The sequence below is a fragment of the Callithrix jacchus genome, chromosome 5, assembly GCF_049354715.1.
Source record: "Callithrix jacchus isolate 240 chromosome 5, calJac240_pri, whole genome shotgun sequence".
Classification (NCBI taxonomy): Eukaryota; Metazoa; Chordata; class Mammalia; order Primates; family Cebidae; genus Callithrix; species Callithrix jacchus.
The window spans coordinates 8,526,161-8,542,207 of NC_133506.1; the positions used below are offsets into that span (position 1 = coordinate 8,526,161).

Genomic DNA, 16,047 nt, shown 5'->3' on the forward strand with positions numbered 1-16,047 from the left:
AGGATGAAAACTTTTCTCTGTACACCTTACATTTTGTGATTTTTTGACTGTATTATCTATTCAAAATAAATTAAAAGGGAAGGGGAATGTAGTGGCAAGCAAACAAAACCTCTAAAAAGAAGTCCCAGGGACTGGGGGTGGTGGCTCACTCTTACAATCTTAGCACTTTGGGAAGCCAAGGTGGGCAGATTACCTGAGCTCAGGAGTTTGAGACCAGCCTGGGCAACATGGTGAGATCCCGTCTCTACTAAAACTACAAAAAATAAGCCGGGTCTCCTGTAGTGTGCAGGAGACTGAGACAGGAGAATCACTTGAACCTGGGAGGTGGAGGTTGCAGTGAGCCAGGGTTGCACCACCGCACTCCAGCCTGGGAGACAGAGCAGAACTCTGCTTCAAAAAAAAAAAAGCCCCAGACCCAGACATTCTCTACGCACTTGATTCTGTTCATTCCTGAGCTCAGCCTTGAGCTTAGAACCAACTGAAAACTAATTGCACATGTTGGGGGTTCACATTAAATTTCTTCTTTTTAAAATTATTATTTTTGAGTCATGGGTTTTTGCCATGTTGGCCAGGCTGATCTAGAACTCCTGGCCTCAAGTGATCTGCCTGCCTTGGCCTCCCAAAGTGTTGGGATTACAGGTGTGAGCCACTGTACCATGCCTGTACTTCTCCTTTCAAGGCTGATATGAGTGTAAAAGCAGAGAATGTCTTTATTTAAAAAAATGAAAAACAGAAAGTAAAACAAAATATCACCCTGCCCCCTCCGTTTGAGAGAATACGTCTAGGAGTTCTGCATGTCTGGTCCCCAGTCTGGTGGGGGAGTGTGCTTTCAGAGGCTCATGGGTGGGCCTTCCCTAGCCCCACCAGCAAATCATCTCCCCCTGCCTCCAGGAGGGCACTTACTCTCCAACAAGTAGGGCTTCATGGGCCAGGAAGGATGACAGGAAGGGGTGTGGGGGGTACCACATCCTCCATGCTGGGAATCCGAGAGCCCGGATGTTCAAGATTCGACAGTCAGCCACCTGTCTTGTAGAAGCCGCTCTGTGAGACTTCGGGGCAAAGGAGAGTGGGCAGGGGCCTTTCTCAACCCTTCTGGCCATTTCTAGGTTGTGTTGACTGTCACTCTTGTCACCACCATGGACTGTCACATCAGCAGATGGCTCAGGAGGGCTTGCTTCATGCCGGCTGCTGCTTCTTTTTGTCTTTGTGCCACGCCTGTGAGGTAGATGGTAATCCCCATTGCATGGATGAGGAAACAGGCACAGAGAAACCAAGTGATTTCTCCAAGGCACACAGCCTGAAGGGACAGCTCACCCTCCCAGCTGTCCCTTCTAACACCCTTGGGCCTGCCTCCGGCTACACGCTGCAAATCGGTCCGCTCTTGAGAGTCAAAGCAAAGGCGATCTGAACTGGCAGTCACAGGGACTGTGACACAGAGTTGGGAGTAGAGCTGTCTGTGCCTTGCATTTCCAGGTCCCATGGGTGGCCTCTGACCTTCCCCACAGTCCCTAGTGGGCACTTGCGTTCATGGTTCAAGTAGTCAGACTCTGCCACTTGCTCTGTGGCCTGGCCTCTCTGGACCCCAGTTCCCGGCTGTTAGCGATGGGGGCGGGGTTGGTGGCCTGCCTAGGCCGGGCAGTGCAGGCTGCAGAAGTCTGCGGACGAGAAGAGCCGCAGCACGTTTACCAGCGGAAACATGAACAGGGCTCCGAGCAGCGAGCCCAGCTGCACCGCCGCCCCGCACCACAAGAGGGCGCTGCGGCTGCGGTCACGCAGGATCACGCCCAGCATCACCTTGACGTAGCTGAGGCAGCCGCTGAACAGCACCCACGAGGCCACCTGCAGGGACGGGCGGTAAGAGATGCAGAGTGACGGGGTTTGCAGGGCGAGCGCCAGGACGGAGAATTCACGGGGCTCAGGGAAACCCATGGGATACTCCCTAGGTGCAAGGAGAGCCTTCTGGGAGTGATCCTGCGGGGCTGACAGGTCCCATGAGTTGACCGCCCAGGGGCAAAGGAGAGCCCAGTGGTCTTCTGGCTTCATGTGTCCATGATCAAGTCAAGGGCACTTGAGAGAAGGCCACTGCTTCCCATGGTGGGAGGCGGCCTGCCAGCCACCTGGATTCCCCAAGCCTCCACTTCCACATGTGGAAGGGGCACCCCTCCCACCTGGGGTTTCCCTGGAGAGCCCCACAGACTCTGCTCGCTGGAAAGCGCTGCGCCCAGGCTCTACCAGGCCTTGGCTAGGAGGTGGGGGCATGGATCGGGAGCAGCCCCCCTCGCCCTAAGCTGGATACTCACAATGAGGACTTCCCCACCCCAGTGGCCCTGCAGGAGCGGGCAGGGGCTCATCACCGCCATGGCCATGTTGTAGCCCCCAAAGCAGGTCCCGAGCCCGGAGAGGAACCCCAGGAACAGCAGAGACCTAGAGAGAGTGGGGGAGGTGAGTGGAGGAGGTGAGAAGCCTGACCTCTGTCCCCCTGCCCCTGGGGGCCGTGTGGATGGCCAGTGTCTCCAGGGTTAGTTTAGATTCATGTGGAAAATTCCAGGCTGCCTGACTCAAGTGGGCCAGGGAGGCTCCTGAAAGGGCAGGACCGGCCTGAGTCGTCCCCAGCGTTAACTGCAGGGCCTGGAACCCAAGCAAGAAAAGCGCAATGGACTCTAACACTGGATGGTCCTGGTTCAAATCCCAGTTCTTTTCTTTTTTTCAAATTTGAGATGGAGTTTCACTCTTGTCACCCAGGCCAGAGTGTGATGACACGATCTCCACTCACTGCAACCTCTGCCTCCTGGGTTCAAGTGATTCTCCTGCCTCAGCCTCCCGAGTAGCTGGGATTACAGGCATGTGCCACCATGACTGGCTAATTTTTTGTTTTTAGTAAACACGGGGGTTTCTCCATGTTGGTCAGGCTGGCCTCAAACTCCCGATCTCAGGTGATCCCAAAGTGCTGGGTTACAGGCGTCAGTTACCACACCTGGCCTCAAATCTCAGTTCTACTGTTTAAGCTGAGACTGGTCTCTGAGGCTCCAAATGGGAGTTCTGCAAGGCTATGTGATCTCCGGGAGCAGCGCATGCAGGGCCTGGCTCAGCTGTGGCCCACCTGGTGTTTACCTGCTGCTGTTTCCTCCTGTGACACCCCCAGCCTTGGCCAGGAAGCCAGGCTGAAGTGAAGACAGCTGGATTGGGCATTGGCACAGCGGGGCGTGCTGTGCTACCTCAGGGGATTCCTCCCTGTCTGTCCTCAGCTATCAGCCTCTGCAAGTGGGGTTTGCTATCTCCAGGGGCCCTGGAAGCTGGCTGTTGCTGCTAGGAGCATCTCTCTGCAGGTGGCCTTCCATGCAAACCTACATCTGACAACTGAGGACACTGTCCTTCCTCAGAGGTCCTTGTCCCTGGGGTCCCACTCTTCAGTCTCCAGAACCCCAAGACTGGTCCATGCCCTGGGTAAGAACAGATAGGGGTCTGCCTATGCCCCTAAAGACTCTTTCTGCTCCAATGTTCTTGGATTCCATGACTCAGATTCTGTAATTCTAATATTTAGGGTTTCTTGGATTTGCAAGTCTGGGCCTTTGGTCCTGCTTCCCTCAGATCCTCCACCCTCCTTCTGGTTTCTAGGCCCTAAGGTAGAAAATCCAGCTTCCTGGCAAGCTTTTTGTCTAGTTCTTCTGTTCTCAGTGTCCTCCTTCCTGGGCTGGGAGAGTGGGTCTGAACAGGCCAGCGAGGGAAGGCAGGCCAGTGTGGATTCGAGGCTGGAGGACCTAAATGCAAAGATCCTGAGGTAGAATTTCTCCTCTAGGTTCTGAAGCCCCTGCCTCAGAACCATCTGGTTCTTTACTAAAAACTGCAATCCCAGGTCCCAGGCTAGGCTGGTTCAATCTGTGTTTTATCAACTTCCCCAGCCGTTCTTCTAGAACTGTGACTCTAAGGAACCAGCTGGAGGTTAGAGGCAGGAGGGCAGGGCTGAAATCCTGGGAACTGGACCAGGTCAAGCTCTTTCTCCAAGCCTCATGGTTTCCCCTTGTAAATGGGAACCCCAGTGGCTGCCTGCTCTCCTCATGGACTGATGGCAGTGATGGTCAACACTTAGGGTGGACCTGCCATGTGCCAGGCACCACTCCAAGAGCTTTATAGAATCAGCTCATAACATGCTTCCAGCAGTCCTAGGAGGTAGAACTGTTCCAGATAAATGTCCCTGAGGCACAGAGAAGTGAAGTGACCTGTCTTATCATACACAGCTGACAAGTGGCAGAGCTGGGATTTGAACCTGGGTGCTCGCAAAACCATGTTCTTAACCACTGCACGTACAGCCCAGCAGGTGGGTTTGGAATTCTGGGTTCTGAAATGAAGTGCTCCCCCGCTAGGATTCCCTAGGGCCAGATGGGGGCACACCTGTTAGGCAGGAACATGGACAGCAGGGAGGCGAGAGGGTTGGCCACAATGCTGAGGGTGGCGGCCAGGTGGTAGGCAACCGGCCCGTAGGATAGGCAGGAGTAGGTTTGTACAGAGGGCAGCACGCCATTGGTGAGTGCGTTGACGAAGGCCACCAGGGTATAGATGAAGGCCAGGTGGGCCGGGCAGCAGGGGGCTGCTTTCTCCTCTAGATGTCCCTGGCCCTGGCTGCTGTCCACTGTGCCTGTGGGGCCCAAGTCATTCTCTTCCCGTGGCCGGATGGAGTGGAGGGTGACCTGGTCGTTGAGGAGGTCTTCCACGGAAGCCTCCCAGCACCTGGGTTGACGCTGGAGGACAAAGAATGCCATGAGGCAGCAGGCCATCATGAAGGACAGCAGGAGGAAGAAGACCAGGGGTGAGAAGTGGGCGGGGAGGTAGCGGGTCTCTAGGTGGGACAGCGGTGCTGCCGTTCTGGGGAGAGTGGACACCAAAGCTGTGGGAATTCCCTGCAAAGGACAAGACAGGTCAGTCAGATCCCTGGTGGGGGGCGGGGATCAGAATGCAGAATGTCAACAATCATGACAGTGATAATACAGAATACAGATTATGTGTTATTATTAATAGATACTTGATAAATAAATAACTAACAAGGTGGCAATAATGACTGCTCACACTGACTGCCACTGAGCACGGGCACTGCTCGTGGATAAGTCCCTGTGCCTCCTAGGCCTGTGCTGTGGGACCATCACCCCCCATTTTAGAGGGAACTGAGGCATCAGAATGCTTCATCCCTTCCCTGAGAGTCACAGGGAGAAAGTGACAAAGCCAGACTTCACCTGGTGCTTTCTGACTGGGAAGCTACACCTTTTATCACTCAGCTACCCTACAGCAGTGGTAACCACAGACATATTCAGAGGAGGGGCTAGCTGGAGACTGAGCAAGGGGAGAGCCCCCTACCTAAGGAGAGAACCCCCCACCTAAGGGGAGAATCCCCCACCTAAGGAGAGAACCCCCTATCTAAGGGGAGAGCCTCCCACCTAAAGGGAGAATCCCCCACCTAAGGGGAGAGACTCACCTAAGCAGAGAACCCCCCACCTAAGGGGAGAGCCCCCATGCGTTTGTCTGTAAGTAATTCAAATGGGTTTCCTGCTGTTGATCTGCCTTGTCAGTTTAGCTCATAGACCGACCAGAGAACCTAGAAGGATAGAGGGGAGCAGATTTTCCCTCCCCTACACTTGTGAGCAAACCAAGTGCTGCGATGGTTCTGGGTACCTGTGTGATGTCAGTCTCCCCCGTGGGCACAGGGCTTGGCATGCTGTCTGACATCTCAGTCACATTGACGCAGGTAGTGAGACCCGAGCCCTGGGCAAGAGCCACCAGGGCAGGCAAGAGGCCACTGAGTCCTTCACCCACAAAGAATGTGGTGAGATAGTAGGTGGGCAGTCGGCTCATGAAGGGCAGGAAGGTGACTGAGGAGGTGCAGTCCACCAGGGCCAGGAAGAAGGTGAGGACCAAGAAGGCGATGCTGTGGTGGCGATCCAGCACCCAGGAGGACATATTCCAGAGGAAGGCAAAGATGATGCAGGTGACGGTTCCCATGCCCAGCAGGGTGAAGATGATGGGCACTTCGGAAAGGCAGCTGGGCCGGAAGCGATGGAGCAGGGTGACCAGGAGGGGTCCGATGTTGGCCAGCTGGATGACCACTGTGAGGTAGGAGGGCAGGTACCAGCCCTCGGGCAGCTCCATCACCAGCAGGGGCAGCTCTACCCAGAGCCCATTGATGGTCACCCAGGAGCCCATTCCAAAGATGCAGACCAGCAGGTGAATCAGGAAGGCCATGGTGGTATCTGCCCTGGGCCAGAGGCCTCCCCAGATCAGCCTGCAGCAGGGCTGGCAGAGGAGGACACCAGGTGAGTAATTTCAACTTCGCCACCTAGCAAGACACTGTGATCTGGGGCCCAGGGTTTTCTCATATTACTCCCCTCCCTGTGAACAAGCTGGCTTTTTTTTTCTTTCTTTCTTTGAGACAGACTTTCACTCTTTTTACCCAGGCTGGAGTGCAATGGAGTGATCTCGGCTCACTGCAACCTCTGCCTCCTGGGCTCAGGTGATTCTCCTGCCTCAGCCTCCCAAGTAGCTGGGATTACAGGCATGCACCACCATGTGAACTAATTTTGTATTTTTAGCAGAGACATGGTTTCACCATGTTGGCCAGGCTGGTGTGGAACTCCTGACCTCACGTGGTCAGCTTGCATCGGCCTCCCAAAGTGCTGGGATTACAGGCATGAGTCACTGCGCCTGGCCCAAGCTGGTTTTTTATTAGCAGAAAACAGGGGAAAGCTTTCCTAACCATGACTCATGAAAATAAAAATCAATACAACACACAAATGCAAACAAAGCAGCTTCTGCAAAACATACCAACAGCAAGGTCAAAAGTTAAATGAAAATGTGGGGGAAATATTTGTAACATAAATCACAAAGGGCTCATCTTCCTAATATGTAAAGAGTTTTTAAAAATCAAAAACAAAGAGACCCCACAAAGCAGATGGCCAAGGATATGAACAAGTCAGAGAAAAAGGTACCAATAAGCTTTAAACATATGAAAAGAGTATCACCTTCCTTCACAGTAGGAAAGCCACTGCAGGGTGCCATTTCCCACCATGAGATTGTCCCAAAGCCTGGCAAAATGACTCGTGTACAAGGTTATTATAGGTTGTGACCTTGTGCATAATAGCAAGTTATGGGAAATTTCTCCTCTCTGGCTATTAACAGAGAAGGGGCTAATTCAAGGGACCCACTGGAATCCTACACACCTGTTTAAAGGCATAAGGAATAAGGAAAGCAGATCTTACTGGCTGACAAGGAAAGGTCTCCAGGCTATACTGATAATCTTGAAACAAAATCAAGGCAGGTAAACGGAACCAGGAAAATGCATACTGCCTGTTGGACATAGAAGAAGAGGAAAAATATGTTTTCTTTGCTTGTACTGGCACAAAGCAACCTTGAAGGACACACACAGGGAATGCAGGGATGTCGGCGATGCCTCTGTCTAGCTTTTAAAAGAGCTTTGATTTGTGAACCATGTAAACACATTACCTGATGCAAATATATGGTTACCTGAAATAAAATTTCAGTCTGGCTTTTGTTTCCTCCTGAAATTACGGAACTCTGTAGGTGGCCTTTGGAGGCCACTTCCTCTCGCCCCGCGGAACCATTCTGCCATCTGTTTACCCCCTTGGCAGCTAGCAGTGGCAGCCCACCTGTGCTGTTACTGACTCTTTTCTATCTTTAGTCTGAGCAGGAATGTGGGAGATGCCAGGAGTGAGGCTCTGGAGCCAGCTGTTTGAGTGTGACCCTGGCTCTGCTGCTTATAATCTGGGTGACCCTGGGCAGGTGACCTTGCCTCTCTGGGCCTCATCTCCTCATCTGTAAGTAGGAGACAGTGACAGTATGAACTCTATCTGTGGTTTGTGATGAGATGTAAGTATGCTGGTGAGTATATGTTATTTCCCACAATCCCAGCATGCAGCGAGCACCACTAAGGGTTACCGACCATTACCATGAAACGTCAGGTTTGGTGGCATAGTTATTTTTGTTTTGTTCGCATGAGAATTAATCCATGACTATGAAACTTTAAAAAGGGAAAAGATTCCTCCACCAGGTATCAACTGAACTCACCAGTGGTACATGCACCTCTTTGCAGAGACACGTCAACTGGGCCAATGTCCACGTTTTGTAGATGGGAGACGGACGGGGTCCGAAGGGACAGAGGGGCTCTCCTGGGGTCTGGACTGGGTTCCCTGCAGCATGCAGCCTGTCCAGGGTTTTTCAGTTCAAGCTGCAGTCTTTAACTCCATACTTTTTCCTTCTAGTACAAAGCAGAAGTGTCAGTTTGTGGCCACGCTTCACCCAGGAACCTCCAGAATCCCAGACAGCTCCTCCGCACGGTTCCCACACATGGAATTGCCCACAGGGCTGGGACTTCCTTCCTCCTGTCTCCACTGAGCGAACCCAACGCTCATTTGCCTTTCTGGCTACCGCCTTTTCCTCTCTGGGAAGAGCCACTCCTGGGGTGTAACGCAGTCAGATCCGCTAGCAGGCCTGCTCTGCCCCTCCCTTCTGGGGGCCTGAGACTCTGTTCCCTCCCTTAGCAAACTGACTTGACTAATGGCACAGGCAAGGCCTGCTCTGGGGGTGCCAAGGGGACCCAAGGAGGGAGGGGAAGCGCCCAGGCAGCAGTGGCACATCTTCGCCTCTGCTGTTCCCTCAGCCTGGAGTGCCGCCCCCTCTTCTGTCCACATCCAAGCTTTCTACAAGATCCCATCCTCCAGGAGACCTCTGGCTGCCTCAGGTGTCCTCATCGGGGCCCCACGAACCCTTCATTTAAGGTTGTTCTTGTGTGGGTGCATGCAGGCACATACCTTGAGACTGAAGCTTTTTGAGGGCGGGGGCTGCTTGGGCATCTGGCATTTTGAAGGTGGAAGGGCCTTTCTCAATGACTTAGCTCAGGATTTGCCAATTAACACACTGGCCAAAGCTAGAGAGCAGATGTATTACTTTGGTTCGCCCAGAGTGTTCGACAGTGTGTTACTATAATCCTCAATGCGGGGGGATGGCAAATAACCGGCAAGATTTCTGGCTTTTCAGGAATATTTTGGAAGAAGTGGCCACCGCTTTGCTCTCTTTCTCCATCCTAGACTCGGGCCATCTTGGCATCGAGAAATGCTGTGTTTTCTAGGATTTGATATTTTTAGCAATCAAGCATTACTATGTTTCATAAATGGAAATACCACTATTAAAACCAGAATGCTATAAATAGAGTGAAGTCTTTTGTTTCTAAAGTCAATATACTAGAGCAAGGCAAAATAATAATAAAAGCGACATACTTCGTGGCAAAGTTATCTTGGGGTAAATGCTGTAGTTGCAAGCAGGTTTTCCTTGTGGCAAATGGGGAAAGAGTTAACAATAAGGGAGTGTGTCCTTCTGCTCTTCCTCCATTTTTCGGTCTGGAATTCAGATGTGATGGCCAGAACTCCAGCAACAATTTTGTACTATGAGGCATGTGGTGGGGGTTAGATGCATACTAGGCTCCCTTGTTCAGGCAGAGAGCACCCTTAGGAGCCCTGTTTTACCTGTGTTGAACTGTTTCATTTGTTTAATGTTGTTGTTAAATTGTAAACAAACCCTTATGTTGTTTAAGTCACTCTTATTTTATATACAACAAAAACACTCTGAGGCTGGGCACAGTGGCTCATGCCTATAATCCCAGCACTTTGGGAGGCTGAGGCTGGTGGGTCACTGGAGGTCAGGAGTTCAAGACCAGCCTCGCAATGGTCAACATGGTAAAACTCTGTCTCTAGCCGGGTGTCGGATCACCTGAGGTCAGGAGTTCGAGACCAGCCTGACCAACATGATGAAACCCTGTCTCTACTAAAAATACAAAGATTAGCAGGGTGTGGTGGCACATGCCTGTAATCTCAGCTACTCAGGAGGCCAAGGCAGGAGAATCACTTGAAACCGGGAGGCAGAGGTTGCAGTGAGCCAAGATCACTGCACTCCAGCCTGGGCAACATAGGGAGGTCCCATCTCAAAAAAAAATTAGTCAGGCATGGTGGTGGGCTCCTATAATCCCAGCTACCCAGGAGGCTGAGGCAGGAGAAACGCTTGAACTCGGGAGACGGAAGTTGCAGTGAGCCAAGAGCATGTCAATGGACTCCAGCCTGGCGACAGAGTGAGACACTGTCTCAAAAAACAAAAACAAAAAACAAGCAAACAAAAATGCCTCCTCTGCACTAAGTGCACAGAGATGCACATTCCAGGATGCAGATGAACAGATTATAGCAAAAGCCAATGAATACGTTTACCTCCTTTGCCACCTATTCTCTGACCCTGAAACTCAGATCCTGTCCCAACCAGGATTTGATCAAAAATCAAAACTTAACAAAAGTGGTTGTTTAGACACTTGGGGGCAAATGTCTTGCAGAGAAATGAAAAAAAAAGGGGTGGAGAGAAAGAGGGAAAAAGCAAAGGAACAAAGAGCCCTCCATATGGAATTTGGCACCACAAGTATAAATGTATAAATTGAGACCAAAAGTTATTTCACTTATCGAGACTCTAATTCATGAAGGAGTCAACACTGTAGTGACTCTCTGTATTCTGAATGTGTCCCAAGATAACCTCAGACATTTCAGGAGAAATGAACAGAGCACAGTCCCAAGGTTCAGGCCTGACTCATCCTTCCTGGTCAAGACAGCAGACGAAGGTGCAAAACTAACACGGATGTAGCAAAGGCGATATTACATGATATGCCTAAGAAAGATGCTAAGTCAATAGTTGAAGCGAGTAGGCGAATTTGCAGATGATGGTGACCTTTGCCATATGAAAAGCTATTAAACTAATGAGAGTTCCTTGAGGTGTCCAGTTAAACATTTACAAACATCAGTAGCTTTCCCAAGGAGGGCTGGGTGGGGAGATGAGGGCAGACAGGGCAGAAGGAGCCTGACTTTCTTGTATGTTCAACAAGTCCTAGGCACTGAAAGCCTAAATCCCCACTCACCACAAAGAATTCTGTGGTTCTGACCCAGCTGCTGCCACAGCTGTGTCGCTTGAGGGATATGATTTGGCTCTGGGGGTCTGTTTCCTTGTCTGGAAACCAGGCGTCGTGGGGTGTGTCCCCACGTGACGCATCTGCCCTATGGCCCTGGCTCACTTCCAAATTCTCTCCTTCCTCAAAATGGAGGTGTCCTTTTGGACCTGGAGGACTCGGTGAGGAACAGTCATCAATGACAATGAAGGGGACTTCTTAGGCAAAGGGAACTACATGTGCAAAAAGGCCCCAGAGAAAAGGAGAGCTTCAGAACAGGTGGTGTTCAGAATGTGTTGGGATAATTTTAAAAGGTGCATATCGCCGGGCGGTGGTGGCTCCCAAAGTAATCTCAGCACTTTGGGCGGCTGAGGTGGATGGATCATGAGGTCAGGAGTTGGAGACCAGGCTAACCAACGTGGTGAAACCCTGTCTCTTCTAAAAATGCAAAAAATTAGCTGGGCATGGTGGTGGGCACCTGTAATCCCAGCTACTCAGGAGGCTGAGGCAGGAGAATCACTTGAACCGGGAGGTGGAGGTTGTGGTGAGCTGAGATGATGTACAGTGACCTTGCAGTGCTGCTTTATTCATTTAACCAATATTTCTTGGGCACCTACTGTGTCCTCAACCACAATCTGTGCTCTCAGGAAGGTGCAGGAAGCAGTCACGACACAGAACAAAAAACAGAAATATAGAGCAAGTCAGGCGGCAGCAAGGACTCCTGAGGAAAGCAAGGCTCCTGAGCAGGGAATGTGCAGTTGTCAAGGAGCGGGCGTGAAGGGAGTGTGGGAGTCAGCTGTCCAGGGAAAGAGCATCCAGGGGAGGAAACAGCAAGTGAAAAGGCCCTGGGGTGCAGCCACATCTGCTCTGTCCCAGAAGTGGCTTTTGCTGTTCAAAGGACCGCTAGGTGCTGGGCGTGGTGGCTCATGCCTATAATCCCAACACTTCCGGAGGCTGAGGCAGGCAGATCACGAGGTCAAGGGATCGAGAACAACCTGGCCAACATGGTGAAACCCTGTCTCTACTAAAAATACAAAAATTAGCCAGGCGTGGTGGTGGGCACCTGTAGTCCCAGCTACTTGGGAGGCTGAGCCAGGCGAATCGCTTGAACCCGGGAGGCGGAAGTTGCAGTGAGCCGAGATTATATCAGTGCACTCCAGCCTGGCAATGGAGCGAGATTCCCTCTCAAAAAAAAAAAAAAAAAAAAAAAAAGCTTGGAGGTCAGTGTGGCTGCAGACAGTGGGAGTGGGTGCGGGGAGACAGGGCAGGTCCCCTAGGGCCCTGTGGGTGGGAGCTTGGGGGTTTTCTCTAGAGTCAAAAGCTCTGTGAGTAGGCAGAGGAGACCACAGCTCGAACCTAGTTTTTAACAGGATGGTGCTGGCTTTTGTGAGGTGAAACATGAGGTGCCGGGAGGAAGCAGGAGGAGAGCCCTTCTGAATTTAGGGTGCTGTAGCAAAGGGGCCAAGAGTCACCATAACAGCAGTGACAACCACAGCTGCCACGCATACGCTGCTTATTGTGCCAGACCCAGTGCGAAGTTCTTTGCACACATTACCTATCAAATCCGTCACAATCCTGAGGCTGGCATTCCAATTAGCTTCATTTTACAGATGAGGAAACTGAGGTTTAGAAAGGGAGATAAATTTGTCTGGGGCCATACAGCTGGGAGCTGAGCTTTACATCCTGACATGCTTGACTGTGAACCCAGCCCTCTTAAGCAGCCTGAGAAAGGCCTCGGGGTGGGGGGGTGCTGAAGAGGCTATTGGGGCCAAGCTGAGCAGGATTCCACTCACTGGTGGCCTCCCGAGACGTGGGCCTGAGAAAGAGAGAAATGGAGCACAGGCTCAGGAGAAGCTGAGAGAAGCTTCAAGACATATCTGCTTCCCAAGGATCCAGGTCCCCTTCTGTGATCACCAGAGACCAGAAACCTAAGTCTTCACATGAGACAGTTAAGATGCCCCATATGGGTGCGCGACAGATAGGGAGGCTAGAAGGATCAGTTTCAGGCAAAGATTTCTTTGCTTTTCCTGAGACAGAATTTCGCTCTTGTTGCCCAGACCGGAGTGCAATGGTGTGATCTTCACTCACTGAAATGTCCGCCTCCCAGGTTCAAGTGATGCTCCTGCCTCTGCCTCCTGAGTAGCTGGGATCACAGGCATGAGCCACCACGCCTGGCTAATTTTGTATTTTTAGTAGAGATGGGGTTTCTCTATGTTGGTCAGGCTGGTCTTGAACTCCCAACCTTAGGTTATCCGCCTGCCTTGGCCTCCCAAAGTGCTGGGATTACAGGATATAAGCCACTGCGCCCAGCCAGTTCCAGGCAAAGGTTTCTCTTTTGCATTCTTGCATCAAAAGCTGTGAACCCCAGCACAAGAGAGTGAAGGGAGTTGGAAGTGGGTTTCTGTCCAGGGCCAGTGCACCCTCATGTACGGGCTGGGCCATCTCTTCCAGGCAGCTTCCACCCCGCACGCCATCCCCTGACCCCCTCCACATTCTCCTGCCCTCTGCTTTCCTTCCTCATGGTATTACTGACAATAGCTCAGTTATGGGAGTTTATCTGTGTCTATCTGTTGAGCACTAGTCTCTCCCATGGGAGTGTAATCTCCATGTGACTGGGGCCGTGTCCTCTCCCCCAGTGCCCAGGTGACCATTTGGCTTGCTACGGGCTGGGCCACCTGAGCCCCTGGCACCATGGCTGCTTTCTCGCTCTGCAAGAACAAGCTGCCAGCTGGTAGGCACCTAGTCCTGTGGGCCAGGCTGGAGGAAACCTGCCTCAGCTGTGAGGGTTGTGTTGGCCAGGGTGACCCTCAGGGCAGAGCCAGGTGGCAGCATGACACTGGGCACATTTCACTCCTGGGCAAGGGTCTGAGCCAACGCTTTTCTGGGTTCCAGGCTCCTGGAGAACTTAGTGACTCCCGCAGGCATCTACCTAGGGCCTGGCCCTGGCCTCACCCTCATGAGAGTGGGTAGGAATGGAATGGCTTTGAGTCCATGGAGAACAGAGGCCAAGAGGTCAAAACCACAAAACCCACAGGGAGAGATGGGCAGATGAAGGGGAGTGAGAGAGAAGAGACGGAGACAAAGAAACAGAACCAAAAGCTAGAAGCAGAAAAGGGGAGAAAGGATGACAGAAGAACAGAGACAAGGAAAAATGGGAAGCTGCAGTGGAGAGGGAGGCAAGGAGGTGCTGGGAGGCAGGAGGCAGCTGGGGCGCTGGGAACGGTACAGCTCAGCCTCCCTTACTGCTCACAGCCACATGTAGCAGGAGACCATCTCTACCTCTCCTTGCTGGGACCTCAGAGCTCCCCTAGAACTCATCCCAACTCAATATTTCTATTGGATAGGTGGGGAAAACTACACCAGGAAGGAGATAGTGCTTCCCAGAGCCCTGCCCCACCCCTGATCTCAGGCTGTGGCAGGCATCCAAGCCTGTCATCACTGGCTGTGCAACCTCAGGTCAGCTGCTCACCCTCTCTGGGCCTTGGTTTCTTTATCTGTGAAAGGGTCTGTGAATGCCTGGCCTTTCTGGGCTCAGCCAACCAGGAAAATGGGAATGAGGTAACAGGCGCTCAAGCTGGCCCACAGAAGTGGACTGTGAGTTCTCTTCCCCACTTCTTCCTTCCAGGGCCAGGAAGGGCTTCAGACCTCCCACGGGGCTGACCTTGGTGGAGCAGCCTCCTCCAGGCCAGTTCCCCTCTCCTCCACATCCATTCCAACTCCCACCCTCTTTCTCAGCCTCCTGTGCCTTCAGCCTTGTCAAGTTGTTCTGAGATAGTATGGAGATGGAGCTGGGTGGAGTCAATGGGGACCCACTCTTTGTTCTTTATTGTTACCATTTTTTTTGAGACAGGATCTCGTTCTGCCACCCAAGCTGCTATGGCGTAATCTGAGCTCACTGCAACCTCAACCTTCCTGGCTCAAGTCACCCTCTCACCTCAGCCTTCTGAGTAGCTGGGACTACTAACTCACACCACCACTTCTGGCCTGGGTAATTTTTGTATTTTTTCTTTGGATGGGGTTTTGCCATGTTGCACAGGCTAGTCTTGAACTGCTGAGCTCAAGCGATTCACCTGCCTCAGCTTCCCAAAGTGCTGGGATTACAGGCATGAGCCTCGGCACCCAGCCTTTTGGTCTGGAGGCACCAGGGCTCTGGAATTCACCCGGATGGCTGAGCCTGTCCCGACTCCAACCTGCCAGCTCAGGAGGAAACCTTTCTTCCCTCCTGTCTCTCTGGTCTCTCCCGACACGGCAGCCTGAAACTAAGGGAAAGGCCACGGGACACCTGCTGGCTCCAGACAAGTGCGCCTGCCACAGCCAGGTCAGTGCCCTGTGCTCCCGGCCAGCAGCTGCGCACTCACAGGCCTGAGCTGCCCGGCTCTGCTCACTTACCTGCTGGTCCAGTTCCTGGGACGCTCTGCATGGGAGGGGCCACAGGCAGCTCAGTTTGTATAAGCCTGTCCCCGCCCAGAGGTTGGAGAAAGGCAGGCGGAGGGTGGATGAGGCTCCCCGCAAGACAAAGAGCCTACTCTGTATCTGTAATCTGCCCTGCAGACCAGCTAGGAAGAGAATCCTGATGGTAGAACCGTGCAATAAAGGGCTTGCTTTATTGAGTGCCCTTTGCCACCCAGATTTCATGAGGGTTGATCCCCAGCTGACAAAAGATGTGCAAACGGTTCTAGTCCTTAAACTTCGATCATCTGACCTTTCTTTGAAGTCTCATATTTTGTGGGATTTCTACTCATAGATATGTAATTAAATATTACAAGACCCTCTACATTTATGATGCCAAGAAGAAGTTAAGCCCTGCAGTTAGTTATGTGGCTCTCAGCATGACCATTTTCTTCTTCTTCTTTTTTTTTTTTTTGATCTCTCGCCCAGGCTGGAGTGGAGTGGTCAGGCTGGTCTTGAACACCTGACCTCAGGTGAACCGCTCACCTTGGTCTCCTAAAGTGCTGGGATTACAGGCATGAGCCACTGCGCCAAGCCACAATTTCATACTTATCTCTGCCAAATACTATAAGGTGCCAAAAGTTGGCATAGAGAGTACAAAACAAATTTAGAGGGTCTGCAATTCT

At 52.0% G+C, this 16,047-nt stretch overlaps 1 protein-coding gene across 8 annotated transcripts; it reads right to left on the reverse strand.

The window, feature by feature from the left end:
* Positions 1-692: 692 nt before the first annotated feature.
* Positions 693-15,390, reverse strand: SLC52A3 (solute carrier family 52 member 3). 8 transcript variants are annotated; one of them, XM_035298195.3, is made up of 8 exons: positions 15,362-15,390; positions 8,811-9,123; positions 8,068-8,257; positions 7,242-7,329; positions 5,662-6,279; positions 4,390-4,895; positions 2,301-2,424; positions 693-1,839 (listed from the first exon to the last, which is right to left on the reverse strand). In XM_035298195.3, exons 3-8 carry the CDS (start codon positions 8,076-8,078, stop codon positions 1,627-1,629), a joined length of 1,560 nt encoding a protein of 519 aa, XP_035154086.1. In that variant the 5' UTR covers positions 8,079-8,257; positions 8,811-9,123; positions 15,362-15,390; the 3' UTR covers positions 693-1,626. The 8 variants fall into 8 exon arrangements, with proteins under 8 accessions (XP_035154086.1, XP_078227292.1, XP_078227290.1 ...); XM_078371166.1 differs by lacking the exon at positions 7,242-7,329 and having other exon boundaries at positions 8,811-8,926; XM_078371164.1 differs by lacking the exon at positions 7,242-7,329.
* Positions 15,391-16,047: the final 657 nt, after the last annotated feature.